The following is a 21,674-nucleotide window of genomic DNA, read 5'->3' on the forward strand; positions in this document are numbered from 1 at the left end:
GATCACAGGATCCCAGATCTGGGGGTTGGAAGGGACCAAGAAGGCCATCCATTTATACATGAGCACTTGAGAAAGAGGAAGTGACTTGCCCTAAGTCACTGCTGCGGAGCATTTGGAGCAAGCGTCCAACCCAGGTCTGCCAGACGCCAAGGCCCAGGCTCTAGGCCCTGTAGCCCCTATGGGCTGGGCCGGTCATGCCTGCTCTCAGAACTACAAGAGAGGGGCTCAGCCAGGAAGCCAGTGGCTTGGTCTCACTGGAGTCGTGGAAGCCCCTTTAAAAACCACCCTCCTAAATAAAAAAAAAAAAAACACCCCCATCCTCCTCTGAAACCCTAATGCTAGACTCCTTCCCTTAGGAAGGTGTCTTGGAGCCCAAGGACAAAGGCAAGGTCCCTGGAATGGGAAGAGTATGGAGATCAGCCTTTAACAAGGGCTACCTCCCCTCCCAATCCAGGGGTCCAGTCAAGAGCCTTCTTTGTGTGTCGCGTGACTACCACGGAAGTGCTTTGATGGACTACACATGGATAAACTGTATCAAACTGCATTCTCATTGCAGGGGTGAGAATTTGGAACTCAAAACTTTAAAAATCAAACGTTAAAAATTGTTTTTACGTAATTTGGGAAAACAAACTATTAAAGGAAAAAAAGCAGCTTCTTGAGTGCTGGCCAGAAGCCAAGGTCAGTGATCCGGCCTGGCTTCAGTTCAAATAAAAGATTAGAATGGGCCAAGACCCAGCAGGGCCCTCATCCACGGCCAGGAGAGTAGCCAAGGAAGAAACTGAGCAGCTCCAGCCAAAGAGGAAAGGACTGTTGCTAGTGAGTCGTCCCCAGTTTACTTGACCCAAGTTGTCTGGGTGACCTTTTTATCTTTGATAATCAGATAAATGTCCCCGCAAACTGTTTTGGGGTAGAGATGTCTGAGAGCAGCTGGGGGGCGCCAAAGTGTAGAGAGCAGCAGGCCCAGAGTCAGGAGCACCCATCTTCCTGAGTTCAAATCTGGCCTCAGACACTAGCTGGGTGACCCTGGGCAAGTCACTTCACCCTGTTTGCCTCAGTTGCCTCATCCATAAAATGAGCTGGGGAAGGAAATGGCAAACCACTCCAGTATCTTTTTTGTTGTTGTTGGAGGGAATGAGGGTGAAGTGACTTGCCCAAGGTCACACAGCTAGTAAGTGTCAGGTGTCTGAGGCTGGGTTTTTTTTTCTGATTTATTAAGACGTATTCCATAAAATTTCTTCAATTAGAAATTCTTTGAAACAATACTGTCATTTTTTGCCAGCTGGAAAATAGAGTCATCAGATTCTCCCATCCTACAAATTGCATAAGTTTTAAATTGGCCATTGAATCTGCCTGTGACCTTGTCAACCTCAGCCACGTTCATCTGGATGGATACGTGGTCCTTGGCCCTGATGATCCTGTTGCTCGTGGAGCATTTCCACATCATGTACAGGTCCATGAACTCACTGGCGTCATTCTGCATGTCAGCAGCTGAGGGAATAGAGTGCAAACTCGAAAGAGGTGCAAGAGAAAAAAAAAAACTTTTTTTTTTAAGTGGGGCAATGAGGATTAAGTGACTTGCCCAGGGTCACACAGCTAGTATGTGTCACATGTCTGAAGCTGGATTTGAACTTAGGTTCTCCTGACTCTAGGGCTGGTGCTCTATCCACTGTACCACCTAGCTGCCCCACTCCAGTATCTTTGGCCAAAAAAACCCACCAAATGGGGTCATAAAGAGTGGGACTTGACTGAACAACAACAGAGAGAGAGAGAGAGAGAGAGAGATGTCTGAAGATCCAATGACGGGAAAAGGATAGAAAAGCTTGGATTTAAAAGGTTAATTTTTTTTAAAGGATGTTGGCAGGTTTTGCCCGAAATCCAGAGTACAGTATTACTGATTTTCTTTTCTTTTCCCGGACAGATTGAATTACTTCGACCTTCTTCCTGTTATTTGAGACAATTCTGTGCACTGGCCCCAAAGTTCCCTCATGGTGAGTGGCCCAGAGCTCAAGTGGGAGCTTTATCCCTTCCTGTCCTTGTTTCCTTCCCACCTGTGATTAACCCACAGTGTGACCTTGAGCAGATCCCTTCCCCCAGTTTGCCCATCAGTCCATGGGCAGTGGAAGGAACTGGAGCGGTCCCTCCTTGTCTTCCTCATTAGTCGGAGCTCCTTAAGAGCTGGGATGGGCTTTTTGCTTCTCTCTGTAGCCCAGTGCCTTCAGACAGGAGGAGAATAATAAATGTTTGTTGATGGGCTGACTGAGGTGGAGGCCATGACCAAAATCTTCCAAAGAAAAGAGGACAACGATGAGCCCCACATAAGCGAGATTTCCCCACCAATTAGAACTGTCCAGAAACAGGTAGGCTCCTATCAAAGGTGGGAGACAGAGGACTTTTGGTTCGGGGCAAGGAGGCTGCACCCACGGGGATTTCTGCCTCAGGCAGGAGCAGCCTGGGGGGTATTTGGGCCAAGGACCCTCCCAATGCCTTAACTCTGTAACTAGGCTGAGGGTGAAGGTTCTCTGAAGGCCTCCCCCCCACAATTCGGGCTCAAGTTCTCAGATTTGATAGATCCTCTATTTCTGCAGCAGCAGAAGAAACTGAGGCAGGCAGTATTTCCAGGGTTGGCTGGGAGTCAGTGGCAGAGCTACACAAACACAGCCATACGCAGCATGCATCACAAGCACATACCTACCCCCCCCCCCACGTGCCTCTTTTTCCCCCCTTTCCCTCAATCTCTCTCTCTCCCAGCTGGAGCATGGAGGGTAGGCTGTATACTAGCCAGACGTGGGTTCCAGTTCTGCTCTGTAACCCTGATCCCCCTTCCTGAGGCTCAGTTTCCTCACCTGTACAATGGGACCATGTGGGCTCTCAGGTCCCTTCTAGGCTCTGTGCTCTTCAGACCTCTATGGTTCAGTGAGGCTCTTCTGTCACTGCCCAGGGTGACAGAAGGGGGGGGAGGGGAGGAGCTGCTAGCACAGGGGCCATTGTGGTCAGCATGACATCAGGACAAAGAGGCATAGAGCAGTCAGAGTTGTGAAGGCTACAATGTGTATATTGATACCGGCTCTTGCCCAGGCTAGAAAAAATCTTTTTAAGGCCAGGCCTTAAAAGGGCTCGTTGAAGGGGTAGAGAGGATGTCCTGCATCTCTTGGGACCCGTTTCTCACCCACCTGCAAAGACAGAGACAGAAGGCTGTATCGGGGGCTTCTCGGCCCTGCCTGTGGCTCCCACCCCACCCAGGCCAACGGCTGCTGGCACAGCCCTCACCGTTATCATGGGCACGATATACCGCCAATTCTTGTTCAGAGACCCCAGCTGCTTCATCTCCTCAGGGGTCAGGGTGAAGTCGAACACCTGGGAGGGGAGACCCACAGTCCTGAGCCCAGACCACGTTCCTGGGGCTCTCACCCACCTAAGACCCACAGAGCTGCCCCTTCCCCGCACCCAAGTCCAGAGTCTGCTTCCTCCTCACCTGTATGTTCTGCAGGATACGGGAAGGAGTGATGCTCTTGGGAATGCAGATCACCTTCCGCTGGATTTGCCACCTGCCCGGAGGGAAAGCAGGGCCGGGGGGGAATATGTCATGCCCGGCAGGGATGTCCCCCCCCCCAGTCCCCAAGTGCCAGCTGGGGCTCACAATGCAGCAGGGATTAGTGGAAATAGTCAGGGGTCTCCCACAGGATTTAGGAAGGGATCTTAGTGGTTATTTAGTTCAATCCCTTCATTCTAAGGACCAGTGAGAGGATGCAGCTAGGCTCGTGGTTCCCTTGTTTTCTCTAGCCAATTTAAGACAATAATAAAGAGCATTTACACAGCAAAGCAGTTTACAACATTTCATTTTATCATATAACTACCCTGGGAGGCAGGGGGTATTACTATCCCCATTTTACAGATGAGATAACCAAGATACATGTGACTTGCCCAGGGTCACACAGCTGGTAAGGATCTGAAGTAATATCTGAAATCGGGGTTTCCTGATTTCCAAATGCCTTTTGGACATCTCAAATTCACTCAATGTCTTGTAGTCATCTTAAGTGCAACATGGGGGCAGCTAGATGGTGCAGTGGATAGAGCATTGGCCCTGGATTCAGGAGAACCTGAGTTCAAATCCAGCCCCAGGCACTTGACACTTCCTAGCTTCCCTCACTGCTCCACAAACAAGAACAAAAACAAAAACATTTTAAATCTATAATTGAACTTGTTATTCTGCTCCCCTCCCACTCTCTTCCTAATTTCCCTGTTACTGTTGTGGATACCAGCTGTCACCCGGGGTCATCCTTGATTCTTCACTGTCTCACTACCCCCCCCCATGTCCAAGCTATCATCAAGGCCTGTCAACTCTGCCTCTGTCACATCTCTCAGTCACATCCCCTTCTCTCCTCTGATGCTGCCCTCACCCTTGTACAGGCCCTCATCACCTCACACCTGGACTATTGCACCAGCTAATGGGGGGTCAGCCGGCCTGCCTTCGGGCACCTTACACAGCTATCAAAGCCATCCTCCCAAATACGGGCCTGCCATGGCAACCCCTTCTCAATCAACCCTGGCAGCTCCCTATCACTTCCAGAATCAAACACAAAATGCTCTGACTTACAGACCCTTCCATAGCCCGGCCCCTTCCTACCCTTCCAGTCTTTTTATACCTCACTTCACCCCACCCCTCACCCCCACAAACACACACAATGACCCAGTGACAGTGGCCTCCTGGCTGTTCCCTCCCACCAAACCCCCCATCTCTAGATGCCAAGCATTTGCCCTGGTTGTGCCTCCTGCCTGGCATGCCCTCCCTCCTCATCTCCACCTCCAGGCTTCCCTGGCTTCTTTCAAGTCCCAGCCAAAATCCCACCTTCTGCAAGAACCCTTTCCCCATCCCCCTCAATGCTCATGCCTTCCCTCTGTCAATCATCTCCAATTTATCCTGTCTGTAGCTTGAGTGTCTCCCCCATTGAGCGCAGTGCCTGGCCCATAGTGGGCCCTTGATAAACGTTTATTGACTAATATGGCAAATATCGACAGCTATGACTCATATGAACAAATCTCTTGTGGGGGAGGGGTTTGCTATTATTTTTAGGCGTATAAGGCACCCTGAGACCCAGAAGTTTGAGAAGGGCTAATGACAGCTGGAATCCTGAGAGATTTAGAAGTTCATGAAGCACATTACAAATACGACCTTCACCCTACGACAACTCTCTATGGCTGATAACACAGATATGACTTTCCACTTTTCAGGCAGGAAAACTGAGGTTCAAGGAGCTAAGTCAAGTCAACAAGTGTTCATTATGAAGCACCTGCCCAAGGCCATGCCTGCGCTAAGCATGGGAAGGTGAGATGTAGATGGAGGCTTTCCTACTGAGCCCAGTGCTCTACTCATAAGGGTGTGCTACCAATCATGGATATTCTATTTTGTTTATTTTATTATTTTTTTTGTGGGGCAATGAGGGCTAAGCGACTTGCCCAGGGTCACACAGCTAATAAGTGTCAAGTGTCTGAGGCCGGATTTGAACTCAGGTCCTCCTACATCCAAGGCTGGTGCTTTATCCACTGTGCCACCTAGCTGACCCCTGATCATAGATATTCTAACAGCTGAAGAAACTGAGGCCCAGAGAACAGAACTAAACTCCCCATAGGGACACAACCTGGCAGGGGCAGAGCCAGGCTTCCAAAGGGCAGGGCTGAGAAACACCAAGGACACATGGGGAAGGGTCTAAGTGGCTGAGCTGAGCCTTGAAGGGTAGGTGGGCTGCTTCATGGCAGACAGGGAAAGGGCCCTCCAAGGAGAGGCTGCGGTTTGAGCAAAGGTGTCAGGAAGACCTGGGGGACACTTGAGGAGTGTCCTCCAAACTGGTCTGGATAGAGCACAGGGCCTTGAGGGTTAGCCTTGTGCCTCCAGCTCCCATCAACCTCAGCTATGTGTCCCCTGGGCCCAGCCCCATGAACTCCAGCCCAGGGTTCTTCCCTGTCCCTCATCCCTAGCCCAGCCCCCACTCCTACTGGGCCGTACCTGAGCAGGACCTGGGCTGGTGACTTCCCGTACTTCTTGGCCAGCTCAAGGACCACAGGCTCCTCCAGCACGACCGGCTCTAGGGGGTCTCTCCAGCTTCGATCTGGGGAGCCCAGAGGACTGTAGGCCGTTACCTCCAGCCCCCGCTGGTGGCAGTGAGCAATCAGCTCATTCTGGGCCAGGTAAGGGTGACTCTCCACCTTGTCCAGAGAAGGCAGGGAAGGTTGGTGGCAAGCCACAGGCAGTACCCCCACACCCCAGGCAGCGCCCCCACACCCCAGGTAGCACCCCCACACCCCGGGTAGCACCCCCACATCCCAGGCAGCGCCCCCACACCCCGGGCAGCACCCCCACACCCTGGGTAGCACCCCCACACCCCAGGCAGCGCCCCCACACCCCGGGCAGCGCCCCCATGCCCTGCCTCTGCAGCCAGCCCAGGGTCACCTGGAGCACAGCAGGCCTCACTGTGGCTATGCCGAGAATGTCGTCGATCTGGCGGCTGTTGAAGTTGGAGAGTCCCAGGGCCCGCACCAGCCCCTTGGACACCAGCGCCTCCATTGCCTTCCAAGTCTCCTTGTAGTGGATGGTATCATAGCGGATAGTGCCGTCATCATTCTTGGGGAACACGTTGTCCCCCCGCCTGTGGAAGTAACAGCCCTGTGACCTTGGCCTTCCTCCCCCTCCCCCTCCCCCTCCCCCTGCATGGGTCCCTTGGGCTGTCACCCACTCAGCCAGCCACCCTATGACTGAGCAGCACAAGACTTCTTCCTCATCGGTTGATGAAAGGACGTGAAGGCTGACTGGACACCATGTGCCCAGCACTGGGTCAGCCTGGCCTCACTGACGGGCCTGCAAGCTCCCCAGGGCAGTCTGTCCCCTGGAGACGCTTCTGCGCCTGCCCAGCCTCCCCCACCCCCACCCCCACCTCCGGCTCACTCAAAGCCATAGGGCCAGTGCATCAGGTAGAGATCCAGGTAGTCCAGCTGGAGGTCTGCCAGGGTCTTCCTGAGGGCAGGCTCCACATCCTCCGGATGGTGCTTGGTGTTCCAGAGCTTGGAGGTCACAAACACTTCTTCCCGGGGCACAGCCTGTGGAGAAGGTGGGGGTGACCAACCTGCTCCTGAGCCCCGTCCCTGCGGGGGCTCCCCCCAGTCAGCCCTCGCTCACCTTGCCGGGCCCGACATTCTCCTTCAAGGCCTCGCCGATCTCTCCCTCGTTTCCATAGATGGCCGCGCAGTCGATGTGGCGGTAGCCAACGCTCAGAGCGTACTTGACAGCCGCCTTCACCTGGGCGGGGAGTGACAAGGACAGAACCAGGAAAAGTGGGAGGGGGAAGAGGCTGGTGCCTAAGGAGAACCTGGACGCTCAGATTCCCCCAGGGCTCCTCAGCCTCAGTTTGTCTTCTGGAAATGGGGATAAGGAAGGCAGACACTTTCTCAGTGAGATGCTCAGACATCGGCAATTGTTCTGCCGGCTCCCTTGCCCACTCCCGACAAGGGAAGGAGAGAACCATGAAGAAGGAGGCAGCCCCTGGCTCTCCCACCTGCATTAACTCTTCCTGTCAGATTCATTCTGTGCACCCCCAAGGCACTGACTCCGGACCTGGGCTGGGCTCCCCTGCAGAGTCTGGGCCCAGGCAAGGCTTCCCCAAGAAGCCAGCTGACAAAGTCCTTGGACCAGAAAGGGGGCCCTCTGCCCAGCAGGAATAGCCTCCCTCTGGGCCTCCATTATGCTAATAACTGACTGTCTAGGGCTCTTCCCTTCATGGGCATGATCTCATCTGAGCTTCATAGGAACCCTGTGAGGGAAGGAGGCGATAATGGGGATTATTCATGTCCATTTTACGGATGAGCAAACTGAGACCAGGCAAAGGGGGGCAGGAAGTCAGTGCGCAACCACTGCACCGGGCTACCTCTCCTCATGAGGCCCACCTTCAGCCCTCCTCCCAGCCCCTCCTTCCCAGCTTCCCGATGCCTTCCAATAGCAGCTGCCCCTGCACTGTGCCAGCACCCTGTCCCAGGGTGCAAAGAAAGGTGATCTCTACGGTTGGGCAAGGAAGGCTGCCAGGCCAGTTTCTCCCACCCCCAACATACCCAGGGGAGGTGCCTGCTTCCCGCCTCCTCCCTCCCCCATCACTTCCCAAAAGCTGGGATTATAGAACAGGTTTGGCACCTGGGCCCTCAATCTCCAGGGGCAAGGGGAAGGGGTCCTTCACAGGACCCACACATCTCCAGCCTGTGCCCATCTCAGCCCTGGTCCAGTCACCAGGGAGCCCTGGAAAGCTTGGTCACAGCCACCTCTTCCCCTCCTCCCTGGCCCTACTAGGTCTGATTGCTATGGGGCAGACAGAGAGGCTAGGACACCACAAGAGGCTCCCACCACTACGCTACCCTCTTCCATCCCTGATAAGGTCCCCTCTGCTTCAGCCACACCAGTTTCTAGCATTGAAAGCATCTACAAGATGGGCACTGCCAGGCCTTAGACCCAAGAGCTCTGGGCTCCTGTCCCAGGTCTAGCCCTTCCCAGGGCAAAGACCCCATTAGTCCATCTCTCTAAGCCTCATTCTTCTTCTGTGGAATGGGGAGATTTCCATCCTTCTACCTCAAAGGGCTGTTGTGAACAACACAGGGGTTTGCAAACCCTTGGGCCACTCACTGGCCTCTCAACAGCCTTCCCAGGTGCCACTGGCCCCAAGTTCAGGGACTTACTGTTGGTAGCTGCTTGTCCTGTTTGCTACGTGTCTGCCATCTGACTGTTTCCTGGGGCGTGGGGGGGGGACACTAGAATCCTCATAAGGGCAAAGGCCATGTTCTCCCTACTTCTCTTCGTCCCCCTGCACCCTGCCCCCGCCTCACCTGCCCAGGCTCACTCTTCCAGGTCCCTAGCCCCAGGAGAGGCATCTTCTGTCCAGTGTGGAGGATGACGGAGGACGCCATTGTTACCTGCAACACAGGAAGGAGGGAGCTATACACATTCACTCCCCACAGTGCTGCTGGGAACGGGACACCCCATGTTCCGTGGCTGGGGAAGGGATGTAATGTCCCATGACCGGCCACCCACGAAGCACAGAGGAAAAAGGGAAGACTCCCAGGAAGCATCACAGGGTAAGAAGAACCCCACGGCCAGTGCACAAATCCAGCCTTGATGAAGCCATAGAAGACATCAGGAGGGGCCCAGATCACCTTGTCAGGGGACACACGTTCGCTTTTCAGCAAACTCAACAGTCTCCTATAATCAATTCCCGCCTTCTTTTCTTCCCCTTTCATTCAATTTTGTGTAGTTGAAGAGTCGAGTTAGAGGGTGGAAATTGGGCCTATTCTAAAAGTTGTCAGAAAAGACATACATTTAAAGAGGGCTGGATGGAAGACAGGCAGGCAGGGGCAAATAAACAGGGCAGTAGGAGCCAGGGTGAGAGATCCAGACCCTCCCTATTTGAGAAGCTAGGGAGGCATCAGGTGAACAGACCTGGTTTTGTCCCAATTGCTTGTGGTTTCTCCTGGTGGCCCTGGGAGCCCCTAATCCCACCACAAAAAGAGGGGCATAGACCCCTCATTTTACTGATGCAGAATCTAAGGCCCACGTCACACAACTAGGAAGTTGAGGGGTACGACCCAGAGAAGGGGCCTTCTTTGGCCAACAGGAGGCCCTCGCCCCCCAAAACACATAGCCCCTATAACTTACAGCACTCCAGCTCCCCTCATCCCCTAAGGCCTCCAGGAGTTGGCATAGGCAGTCTGATGTAGGGAGAGATGGAAGAAGTTAGCAAGTAGTGGGGTCAAGGCTAGGACCTTGGACAGATCTACAGAGCAGTGGATAGAACACAGGGCTTGGAATAAGGAAGACTCATCTTCATGAGTTCAAATCCAGCCTCAGATTCTTCTTATCTGCTTGACCCTAAGCAAGTCACTTAACCCTCCTTGCCTCAGTTTCCTCATCTGTAAAACGACCTGGAGAAGAAAATGGAAAACCACTCCAGTACCTTTGTCTAGAAAATCCCAAATGGGGTCACAAAGAGTTGGACAGGACTGAACAACATCCCTTGTTCAACTCCCTCTTTCTGGTCTTCAGGGTCAGAGAAGCAGGTTCTTCTGGGAGGATATAAGCGCCACTCATCTGAGGAGGGGCTGCAGGTGTGGGGATGTATGAGCCAGCCAGCCAAGCTAAAATGAAATGAGATGGGGCAGCTAGGTGGTGCAGTGGATAGAGTACCGGCCCTGGAGTCGGGAGTACCTGAGTTCAAATCTGGCCTCAGACACTTAACACTTGCTAGCTGTGTGACCCTGGGCAAGTCACTTAACCCCAATTGCCTCACTAAAAAAATAAATAAATAAAATGAAATGAGTATGCGCCTATTTTGGCCATGATGCTAACTCCCATCTTTCCCAGGTTAAGACTATAAAATCCGGGGGCAGCTAGGTGGCGCAGTAGATAGAGCACTGGCCCAGGATTCAGGAAGAACTGAGTTCAAATCTGTCCTCAAACACTTAACACTTACTAGCTGTGTGAACCTGGGCAAGTCACTTAACCCCAATTGCCTCACAAAAAAAAAAAAAAAAGACTATAAAATCCCAGAGGGCAGGGATCCTGCTCCACCTCCCGGGGGTCCCTCTCCTTACCAGACTGTGTTCTCTGAGCAGTGACCAAGGAATGTGAATATGACATGGAGGGAAGTGGAAGAGGGAACCTGAGGACCCAGAGACCTGGTGGTGGGGTTCAGGCCTGGCTGTGCCGCTCTCTCTAGGTGTGACCTTGGGCCAACTCCAGCTCCTAATAATGGGGGTAGTCCCCAAGTGGCCAGGGCTGCCTCAGGAGCTGGTGGGACCCCCTTGCTAGAGGGCTCCAAACAGAGGCTGGATGACTACTTGTCATCCGGGGGACTCTGGGGCCTCCAGGAACCTGGTCTAGCTCCATCATTCTGAGTCACTCCCTTCCCATTCAGAAGCAGGGGCTGGTAGACTCCTGAGTAGGGCAGGGCAGGAGACACAGAGAAGGATCCTTCAGGCTGAGCCTCTTGGGGTTCTTCAGTGCCCCAAGGAGAGCTCTGGAATTACAGCCAGAAAGAAGCAACAGCTACTGCTGCCAAGGGGGAGGCAACAGCAGGTAGGAGGGGAGACACCTGACAACAGCTTCTCCCTCACACCTGGAAAGGCAAAGTCCATCGGGACTTTGGGGCAGAAGAGAGCAGCCCAAGGCTGGCCCCAGCTTGGACATTCTCCAAGGGGGGCTGGCCCAGAATTCAAGTAGGAGGAAAGGAGATCCTTCTCCAAGACATCCTCCTTCTCTGTAGATGCTATTTCCCTGGACTCAAATTCCTCCCTTCTCCATACAGCTACCCCAATAATCTTCCTACTGCAGGAATATCATTAAGGTACTCTCCCAAGAGTCTCTAGGATAAAATGCAATCTCCGCTCTCCCCTGCCTTGGGACTTCAAAGTGCTTCACAGAATGGCCCCACACCTTCTTTTTAGGTTTATTCTGGTCCATTATAACCAAACTGGCTGACTTGTTATTGACCAAGCCGCCCACCTCCGAGCCTGAAATGCATGCCCTCCTCCTCATCTTGGCCTGCAAAACACACCTTCCTATACAATCAATTCCCACCTTCTTTTCTCCGCGTTTCATTCAATTTTGTATATTCGAATAGTTGTTAGAGGATGAAAATTAGGCCTATCATAAAAATTGTTGGAAAAGACAATAAACAGGGCAAGATAAGGTTGGGAGGAGGGCAGATTTCCAGGCCAGCAGGAGGCAGGGAGATCCAGACCTTCCCTATTTGAGCAGCTGGGGAGACATCAGGTGACAGACTCCCTAGGGGAAACCTGTTCTGATCCCCTTAGGTGACAGCGTTATCTCTCCTGGGCACGAGCTTCCGCAGTATATCCCTTCCAAAAGAATGTAAAGCTCCTTCAGGGTTCAGGTTATCTTTTTTTTGTATATACTTGCTGAACAGTCTTTAAGACCTGAAGCCAGGAGCAGGAAGGAAAGGATGCCTCCCAAGGAGAGGTCATAATGGGCAGGTGTCACCTTCTGATAAAAGAGCTGGGATTGATGTTCTAATCCCTCCTCCATGAGGTGACCCCCTCCTTCCACTGCCTCAGTTTCCCCAGGGAGAATGGTAATTCATTCAGTGCTTGGAGAATGAAGGAAACTTGTAGGGAGCCGATTAGGAAAGCTGGGAAGCAGGGTGCAGGGGCGAGCAAGAGTGAGCCCAAAGGGAAGTGGGAGAGAGGGAAAGACGGCCTCTCATCCTCTGACCGCTCCCACGGGGGAAGGAGGAAGTGCCTCCCTGGCCCTCTGCCCTGACTCCCCTCGTGAGCCTTGGAAAGAGAGAAGATGCCCCCGCAGGAAGATCCCTAAGTATACAGTCACCGACTTGCAGGAAGAAGCTGCAGCCCCACATGGCATCAGCAGGGGCACTGATGAGGGGGGGAGGGGAGAACCACGCCCTGCCCCCAAGACCCTGCCATCCTAGCCTCGAGAGGAAGGCTGAGCTGCACCGGGCACGGGAAAAAGGCCTCCGCCCGTGCCCTGCACACACTCACGGGGCTCGAGGGCAAAGGGGAGTCACACACCTACACCCACACTGCTGGGGGAGGCTAAATCGCGGCGCTTCCCACCTCGGCCCTGCTGCAGATACGGGGTACTCTGGAAGCTCGTCGGGGGCGGGTGGGGGTTGGGGGGGGAACGGCGCGCGCGCAAAGCTTACCCGAGCTCCACAGTTAGGCGGCTTCCAGAATCACAGCCCAATCTCTGTGCGACCTCACACAGCGGGCCTGCACCCTCCTTCTAGTCTCCGTGCCCGCCCCTCTGGTCGCTAGCCACGCCCCTCTGGCCTTGAGGCCGCCCCCTCCGGTCCTTAGTACCGCCCCTCCGACTTTCACCCCGCCCTCTTGGCTCTGTGCCCGCCCCTCCTTCCTTAGCCACGCCTCATCCAGCCTTAAGCCCACCCCCTCCAGCCTTGCGCCTTCCTTCCAGGCCCTGGCCTGCCCACTCCGTCCTTGCGCCCGCCCTCTAAGCTCTGTGCCCGCCCCCTTCGGTTCTGTGCCCGCCCCCTCCGGCCCTGCTCCCGCCTTCTCCCTCTTCGTTCTGCGTCCGCAGGCTGCGGGAGGAGCGACCCAAGGCTGGAGTGGCAGGCGATGAGAACCCCGGAATTGGCGCGGGGGTTGAGGGGTAAAGGGTGGGGGGAGGGTGTCCTCCCCATCTCCTTCCTGGGAGGGGCGTGGCGCCGCGCTAACGCGAGCGCGCAGACACGCCCTCATGGCCACGTGTACGCTTTCTGAGCTCTGTCGATCTGGCTCATCTTTGTCCTGCCTAAGAGACTGAGGTCCGGCTTGGAGCCGTCGCCTGGGCGCCCTTCTTCTCGTGCTCTAGCTCTAGGCGGCAGCAGCTCCCGCGTGTGTCCCTAGGGTGCCGCGGCTCCCGGGTCTTGGCTGGTGAAAGTGGCCTGGCCTCTGGATCCAGAAGACTGGCCCCTCTAAGCCCGAGCAGACACCTCCTGGGCAGTGTCCATTTCACAGGTCTGACCCTCAGCTTCCTCATCTCTCAAATAGAAAAAACAGTACCTGGAAGGTCTCTCTAATCGGAGCTCCAGGGACCCCTAAAGGGCCTGGGACCGAGAACAGAAAACAATTTCATCTGATTTTCAGTAACCTCTCACTGAAATTGAACCCCTTGGACCTAGGCCACAAAGCTGTTCCTGCCAAGGGCTCCACCGAACTGCCCCAAGGACCACGGCCCAACAAAGGTTAATCACAAATCCCCTCCTGACCCGACTTCGAAGGACGGTTGTGAAAATCAAATGAAAAAGTCTTAGTAAGGGGCAGCTAGGTGGTGCAGTGGATAGAGCACTGGCCCTGGACTCAGGAGGACCTGAGTTCAAATCCAGCCTCAGACACTTGGCACTAGCTGTGTGACCCTGGGCAAGTCACTTAACCCCAATTGCCTCGCAAAAAAAAAAATAAAAGTCTTAGTAAAATATTTTGCTGATTCTAAAGGACCACACAAATGTTAGCTGGGAGTCACGTTAGAAACTGTCCCTAAAACTCTGGTTTAGAGTCCAGGACGTTCTGGGGCAAGGTCAAGCCAGGAAGTATCTGAGGCACCAGAAGGAAGGGATCTGACCCTAAGTCTTGCTCCTACTCTCTGCATCTTGAGCCCTGTCTCACAAAAAGAGGGGAATCTGGGCTGTACCAAAGACACCAGAGCCCAATTTTCATTCTACAAGATCTCTGAGAAGACCCTTTCCATCTAATGCCTTAGAAAGAAATCTCTGTGCCTCTTTTCCCCCTATTAGTATGGGATCTCCTTTGGGAATGGGACTTAACCTTTCTTTTTCCTTCTATTTATCTCTGCAGCATTTAGCAGGGTACCTGACACACACAGTAGATAATAAAGGCTTGCTTTCTTTTTTCCCTTTTATCTTTCTTCCTCCTTCCTTTATGGTACATACATTCCTTCATGGTTAGGCTTCACCAAGGTTCAAGGATGGAAAGGACAGGGGCCCTGCAACTCACAATTTTTCTGGGAGATAAGGCCAAGTAGGCAAACAACAGGATAATTCCAAGAAAAGGGCAATTAAGGCCTTCGGCCTTCCCTTGGAGGAAGTTGGAGAGTAGGGTGTTCAGGGCCCCTTCCAGCCCTCCAACTCTGTGATGCTGAAAATGCTGGAGACAGACAGACAAGGATCCCAGTGTTCTGAAAACTTCCTGATCCCAGCATTCCTAGGAGTTTGGGCTGGGAGTGAGGAGAGAAGCTTCCTGTAGCCCTTATGCCCAGTCCATCTCAGAATGACCTTTCTTCCTTCCAGGCTTTTGCTGGTTCAGGACCTGGGGGCCCCAAAGCACCAGGATAATCTGGGGGAGACCTGGGCAAAGCCCTCTACTCCCTGGTTCCTCCTGGCCCCAGCATCACTTACCTCAGCTAGACCTGGCTTCTGCCCCTGACACAATCTAGCTCTGGCCTGGTCCTTGCCTCCAGCACTGGGCTCTCTGCCTGTAGCAGGTGTCAGACCAACTCTGAGCACAGCCCTTGCTAGCTTGCTAAGTCTTCAATTTTTCTGCTCAGCTACACACTGTTCCACGTGAACTTCAAAGTCCAACCTGGGCCTGCCCAGGGGTGACCTGGAGGAGCTGGGAAAGCTGGGAGTCCCTGGCACGGGATCATGCAGGAGAAGTGGCAGGAAATCTCAGGCCCTGGGAAGAGGAGAAGCTGGAGTTGGGAGAATGTCAAGTAACCAAGAGAGCACTAAGTTCAACCTGCCCGGGCAGCCTCACATGTGGAGAAGGGAAGGAGGGCAGAGGGTTCTATCATCCCAGTCACCCAGGCCCCTAACCCAAACTTGATTCCTTGCCCTGCCCCATCTCCAATCAAGTCCTGCCATTTCTGTGTTTCTGCCTTGTGTAACGATTGGAATAACGCCACCTGCTGGATACTTACTGTAGAGGAGTTCTGCCCATGAAGGGAAGGTCTTTGAGGGCAAGACCAGGAGTCAGGAAGTGACGCGGGCTAGTGGGAGGAGGAAGGAAGAGACTGGCGCTCAGTCTCGCGCTCTCTTTTCTGGGGACTCTGGCGGAGAAGGGAGCTAGAAATGTGCTCTCCCTTTAATAGATAGGAATCTAGGTCTTTTTCTCTCTCTTTACCAAATTCTTATTCTCCTTAATAAATGCTTAAAAGTCTAACTCTTGCTAAAGCTTATAATTTATTGGCGACCACTCATTAGATATTTTAGACAGTTTAGCTAGAATTTTAGCCCTTAACAGATGGCTGACCACGAAGAGGAAAGCTAACCCTCAGTCTTCTGATCTGCTGGTTGGGTAAGAAATTTCCCCTCCCTCTCCCTTTAACTGCTAAGTACTGGTGTACTGGCTGTGTTTTCCTTTAAATTTTTTCGAATGGACCTTTTAAACTCCCTAATTACCCTATTTTTGATTTTAGTCTGTTTAACCAGACAAATGGGAGATAAGATCATGTTAATGCTTTGTTTTTGTGGATTTTCTATTTTTCTTTTTATTTTTGTTAAAAGAGCCAGCAACTTACTCACACAAGGAAATATCTCTCCCTCTCCCAACCATGCTTTTTCAGAGAAACCTGAAGAGATTCCTGCAGCTTTTCCCAGTTCTAACACTAATTGTTGCTTTAATTTTGCATGCCTGGAGGCAATGACCCACCCTCTAGAAGCTTTTAATCCCCTAGCACCTGGAGGCAAAGTGGGGGAAGAGGAATCCAGGCCTGAGTTCAAAATCAAGTCGGATTCAAATTGCGCTGGTCCCTCCCCTCCTCCCCAGACCCCACCCTCTACTCCTCCTATGGCCAAGCCCATAGCTTCCCCTGCCTGGGAAGTCCAGAGATCTGATGCGCATGCTCAACTTTTTCTACCTGCATTTGCAGCTTCAGGCTCAGCCCTTCCCCGGCCTGGCTGTGCTTTTGAGACAATCTTAGAAAACTCTTTAAATTCCAGATATGCTTGTTTTGTTCATAATTTTGCTAACCTGCTTTTGTCTTTAATTAGTAATCTTATAAAGCATTTGTATGGTGAAAAGACTGACAGACAATATAAAGGGGTTAAAGAAGAAAAACTTAAGCTGAATAAGAATGACAATCAACATAGTTCAAGACTCTGCCTCTTTTGCCATGGAAGGGTATATATTTTACAGAAATGTAGAAGTAAGCAGCAAGGTATTGATATGAGTATTGGGGATTTTAGATACCGGAATCAAAAGTGTTCTGAATTCACTCAGAGTAATAGTATCAGTTCAGAGGTTACATAGGATTTCTATGCTATTATATATACATTTTGAAATTAATGGTATGGGTTTATTTTCATAGAGATTTTCATGCTTTTGAGATTGTGTTTTATACTTAGTTTTTAAAACAAGGAGAATATTTGTAAAAGCTTTTTATAGTCATGTGATCAAGTTTATATTTTATAATACTCTTATTAATATTAAGTTCATATTCATTTAGATTTCCCTAGTTTGAATTTCATTGTCTTTTATTGTTCCATGTGTATTTTCTTCTATTCATTTGTCTATCTAATTTTGAAACATTGCAAGATGGTTTTGATTTTATTATACAATGTTAATTCTAGGAGTATTGTGCTCCCATATTCTGAGTTGTTTGTTTTTGTTATTTTTTCTCAACTGATTATTTGATCAAACTCTTTAAAGCATTTCCCTGGCAAATTGGTTGCCATGGCAAGTGTAAATTGATTCTAGAAGTATTATTTTTGATAAGCATATTCCCAAAAAAAAAAAAAAAGAGGGGAACATTTGTAAAAGTTTTCTATTTTCAAAAAAAAAAAAGTTCTTTGAGATTCTGTTGTGCTTTAACTTGTATTTAAGTATGTTCTGATTTTTCACAAAAGTAATTGTATACTAAGTAAAAAAAAGGGTATTATTTGAAATTGTTGCATAATTATATATTATATTTTGAGTCAAGATGTATTCACATTTTTTGCAATCATTTATTATCCTCAATTTTAAATCCATATGAGACTTGGATTATGGGAACTTATCATTTAAGACATTAATTGCCTTTATTCTGAGTTATCAGATGCCAGTTGGCCAAGATGCCATCCAATCACAAGAGGAATACATGCAAGAGCAGACACTGAACTGTCACATGAGGGGAGACATGCATGAAGTCAAGGTATGGCCGAGGGAACGGCTTTTGACAAATGTTGAGGTTGGATTCTCTTGGTTTAATATTTTATTCTCTTTTTCCCCACAATATTGTACAGATGGCTGGAAGTATTCATCCCACCCATCTCACTTCTACACCTGGCTTCTATGCTCCCTCCTATATGCCTGATGCCATGGACATCTCAATCCCATGCATCTGATTAAGTCTGACTCAGTTTCTTCCAATATGTTCGGTGGCATGGACATATATTCCATCCACCTATTTTAAGCCTGGCATACTGTATGGGCAGTACATATTGCTCAAGTGTGGGAATGCTCATATCCCATCATTTCTCTGTTCTTTTATGGTAACCCCCATAATTATCTCAGGTGTCATGATAAATAACAGTGTTGAATTTGGCCTTGACACCTGTTACCAATTATATTAGATTTTCTAATTTCTCATAATGGCATGAGGATAATTAGGCAGATGATGCAAAAAGTGATGAAACAAAGATAAAAATTATTTTTAAAAATTAATATCGCAGCAATTGTCTTCTCAATTACCCTCCATAAGGGGGGACTATAGTAAGATTATAATTTTAAAGAATGTTTCAATTTTTGTTTTATTATATGTTTCATGTGTAACAACTAAGATTCTGTATTCCCTTAGACATGTTTTTGAGAACTTTCATTGTTTGATTTGATTATTGACAAAGCTGTTTTAAAGTTGTGTTAAGCTCAATTTTGTAGGAAATTTTCCTGGCTGATTACCAGTATCCACACATCAACCCCTGAAAAGACTTCTATTCCACGACTACACCTAGAGGACATCTGAGAAAAGACTTTCAGAGACTTTAAATGAACAGTTTTGATTTGTTCTTTTTGTTGGTTTTTTTCTCTTTCTGTTATAATATACACCATCTGTAACATGTATTCTCTGCAGAGGCCCTCCCTTTGCAAGACTAATGTCAAAGCGTCGGTTCATGAGGACAAAAAAAATCGCCCCTCTGGACAAAACTTTCCTCTCTTCCTTTTCTATATTGTTCACATATTATTAGTTAGCAATAGTTATCATATTGTTTTTACTGTTCCGTCAAGGAAACATTTTGTTTCTTGAGGAACAACAGGGGGGACTGTAACGATTGGAATAACGCCACCTGCTGGATACTTACTGTAGAGGAGTTCTGCCCATGAAGGGAAGGTCTTTGAGGGCAAGACCAGGAGTCAGGAAGTGACGCGGGCTAGTGGGAGGAGGAAGGAAGAGACTGGCGCTCAGTCTCGCGCTCTCTTTTCTGGGGACTCTGGCGGAGAAGGGAGCTAGAAATGTGCTCTCCCTTTAATAGATAGGAATCTAGGTCTTTTTCTCTCTCTTTACCAAATTCTTATTCTCCTTAATAAATGCTTAAAAGTCTAACTCTTGCTAAAGCTTATAATTTATTGGCGACCACTCATTAGATATTTTAGACAGTTTAGCTAGAATTTTAGCCCTTAACACTTGCCAACATCTCTCCAATAGGCCCCCTTCTCTCTGACGCTGCCACCACCCTGGTGGAAACCATCAGATTATGCCTGGATTATGAAAAGAGCATCCTAATAGGCCTGTTTCCCTCAAGTTTGTGGCCGCTCCAGGCCCTCCTCTGGCAGGCAGAGGATTGCAGATTTAATCCTGGAGGTAGGAGGGTGACATGTAGGAGAGCAGAGGCTGGTTTTTGCTTTTTTTGATTCAGCCGACAATCATTTATTAAGACCCTGCTGTGGGGCAGCTAGGTGGTGCAGTGGATAAAGCACTGGCCCTGGATTCAGGAGTACCTGAGTTCAAATCCAGCCTCAGACACTTGACACTTACTAGTTGTGTGACCCTGGGCAAGTCACTTAACCCCCATTGCCCCACAAAAAAAAAAGACCCTGCTGTGTATTATGCCAGGCCCTGAGGGTATATGCCAAGACTGTTCTACACAGGCAGGTAGCATATCAGTAAGTGGACTCATACCTGAGCTAGAGAAAGTAGATAGAAGGTTATCTCCAATTGATTACTAGGGAGAAGGTGGCAACTACCTTTACACTCTCTCTCTCTCTCTCTTTCTCTCTCTCTCTCTCTCCCCACCAGGAAAGAAGGATGGAGGTTTCAAAGAAGGAGGCCTTTTTACCTCAGGTTGATTGAGCCCTGGGGGTGGGGGTGCTGCCTACTAGTTTGCACAGTAGAATTCTGTTGTAAGGAAGACCCACCCAGTCATGTATGTGTGGCCCAGTCACTGAAGGCTGCAGATACAACACCCAGCCCCCCCCCCCATACACACCCTAGCCAGGGAACTGGGTGTGCCACTGGGCAAAGGCGGAGGGATAGAGGGGTGAGTTCATTCAATTCCCCACTACCTACCCTCCCTAGGGAGCGGCCCAAGGATTAAACTGAAATTCATTTAACAAGCTTTTCTTCAGGGCTCACCATGTGTATTTCTCCTTCAGGGACTGTTATAAAACAGATCTGGAAGAACACAGGTTTCAGAGCTATAAAGGGTCTTTGACAATAGGGAAACTGAGGCCCAAAGAGGGCCTTGTATAAGGTTAGACAAGGAGTAAGACTGCAAAGAAAGATCAGGGCTGAGGCAGGGAAGCAGGCATCCATGGGACACCCTGAAAGGAAAGAAACAATCATTTATCTCTGCTAGGCACCAGGCATTGTACTCAATGATTTACAAATATTACCTTTATAATTCTCACAACAACCTCGGGAGATAGATGCTGTTATTATTAACCCCCATTTTACACTTGAGGAAACTGAGGCAGATAGATGCTAAAAGCCTTATCCAGGGTCACACAGGTAGTAGATGTTTGAGGCTGGATTTGAACCTCGGTCTTCCAGATTCAGGATTCATCCTCAGGTAGTTCAGTCTTCCCACACACACACTTTGGGGAGTTCTTTGCCCCCCGAGTCATTCAGATCTGGAACCAGAGCACCAAGCCAGGAGGACAAAAACAGAACCCAAGAGACCACAGGAGTTAGAGAGAGAAGCCTGGCCTCCCCTGCTGGCCACGGGGCTATTCCCAAGAGGGCAAAAAGAGGCAGAGGGAAGGCCGCTTAAGTCCTCCCTGGGTGTAGGAACATGGGGAACTGCAGCCTCTATTCTTTCCTCACAAGCATCCATGGGAGGGTGAAGGGAAAACAAAGGAGGAAAAAAAGGAAGAGACAGGAGAGGGGGAAAAGAGAGTGAGAGAAGGGAAAGAAGAGGCGGGGCCAGCTAGGTGGCAAAGTGGATAGAACACCAGCCCTGGAGTCAGGAGTACCTGAGTTCAAATCCAGCCTCAGACACTTGACACTTGATAGCTGTGTGACCCTGGGCAAGTCACTTAACCCCAATTGCCTCACAAAAAAACCCAAACCAAACAAACAAAAAAACAAATCCAGCCTCAGACACTTGACACTTACCAGCTGTGTGACCCTGGGCAAGTCACTTAACCCCAATTGCCTCACCAAAAAAAAAAAAAGAAAGAAAAGAAATAAGGGTAAACCCAACACAAGTTGGGAGACTGGGGCCTGTGGTCACAAAGTACTAAGAGATGAGCCTTTGGTGAACGACTGGGTAGCCTGAACTGACTTCAAGACTCAGCAGAGACCTGCTTCCTCAGACTCCAGTTGTGTCCCTCCTCAGAACCTTCTGTACATATCAGAGGGAGGCTGCCCTAAAGGGAGCCATCCAGGATGGCCTGGGGTGCCCACTATTTCTTCTGCTGCTCACTGGGGAGGCTCCCGGGCTTCAGGCTCTCCGATAGGACATGTTATTGTTATCACCCCCATTTTACAGATAGAGAAACTGAGGCTTGACCAAGTGAAGTAAGTCACATGATTTATAAATGTTGAAGCCTGGGTAAGAAGATGCTTCTTCTAATTCAAAGTCCAGAGCTCTTTCCAAATATATGAGTGAATGAATGACTGGGTGCCCCTGATGTTCACAGCCTGAGAATCTGGCTAGGCTGGCAAACCTGGGGAACACTCAAGGAAGGGAAACCCTGGGCTGGGCAATGATGGAGGAGAAAAGGCTATATCAGCTTCTCTT

At 50.3% G+C, this 21,674-nt stretch overlaps 1 protein-coding gene across 4 annotated transcripts; it reads right to left on the reverse strand.

Annotated features, from left to right (window-relative positions):
* Positions 1 to 3,031: 3,031 nt before the first annotated feature.
* On the reverse strand, positions 3,032 to 15,051 carry AKR1A1 (aldo-keto reductase family 1 member A1). 4 transcript variants are annotated; one of them, XM_043963417.1, is made up of 9 exons: positions 14,916 to 15,051; positions 8,857 to 8,943; positions 7,169 to 7,288; positions 6,938 to 7,089; positions 6,446 to 6,641; positions 6,002 to 6,201; positions 3,473 to 3,545; positions 3,268 to 3,354; positions 3,032 to 3,170 (listed from the first exon to the last, which is right to left on the reverse strand). In XM_043963417.1, exons 2-9 carry the CDS (start codon positions 8,935 to 8,937, stop codon positions 3,105 to 3,107), a joined length of 975 nt encoding a protein of 324 aa, XP_043819352.1. In that variant the 5' UTR covers positions 8,938 to 8,943; positions 14,916 to 15,051; the 3' UTR covers positions 3,032 to 3,104. The 4 variants fall into 4 exon arrangements, with proteins under 4 accessions (XP_043819352.1, XP_043819351.1, XP_043819353.1 ...); XM_043963416.1 differs by lacking the exon at positions 14,916 to 15,051 and adding an exon at positions 12,708 to 12,843; XM_043963418.1 differs by lacking the exon at positions 14,916 to 15,051 and adding an exon at positions 9,683 to 9,735.
* Between the last annotated feature and the right edge of the window lie 6,623 nt (positions 15,052 to 21,674).

Source organism: Dromiciops gliroides, chromosome 4 (assembly GCF_019393635.1).
Source record: "Dromiciops gliroides isolate mDroGli1 chromosome 4, mDroGli1.pri, whole genome shotgun sequence".
In the NCBI taxonomy this organism is placed as follows: domain Eukaryota; kingdom Metazoa; phylum Chordata; class Mammalia; order Microbiotheria; family Microbiotheriidae; genus Dromiciops; species Dromiciops gliroides.

Coding starts and splice junctions, on each gene's coding strand:
- AKR1A1 (XM_043963415.1), bottom strand. CDS start 9,267: ATGAAAGGGGAAGAAAAGAAGGCGGGAATTGATTATAGGAGACTGTTG. Junction 3,546..6,001: donor CCAGCCCAGGTCCTGCTCAG/GTACGGCCCAGT, acceptor CCCTCCGGGCAG/GTGGCAAATCCAGCGGAAGG. Junction 3,355..3,472: donor GTATCCTGCAGAACATACAG/GTGAGGAGGAAG, acceptor CTCCCCTCCCAG/GTGTTCGACTTCACCCTGAC.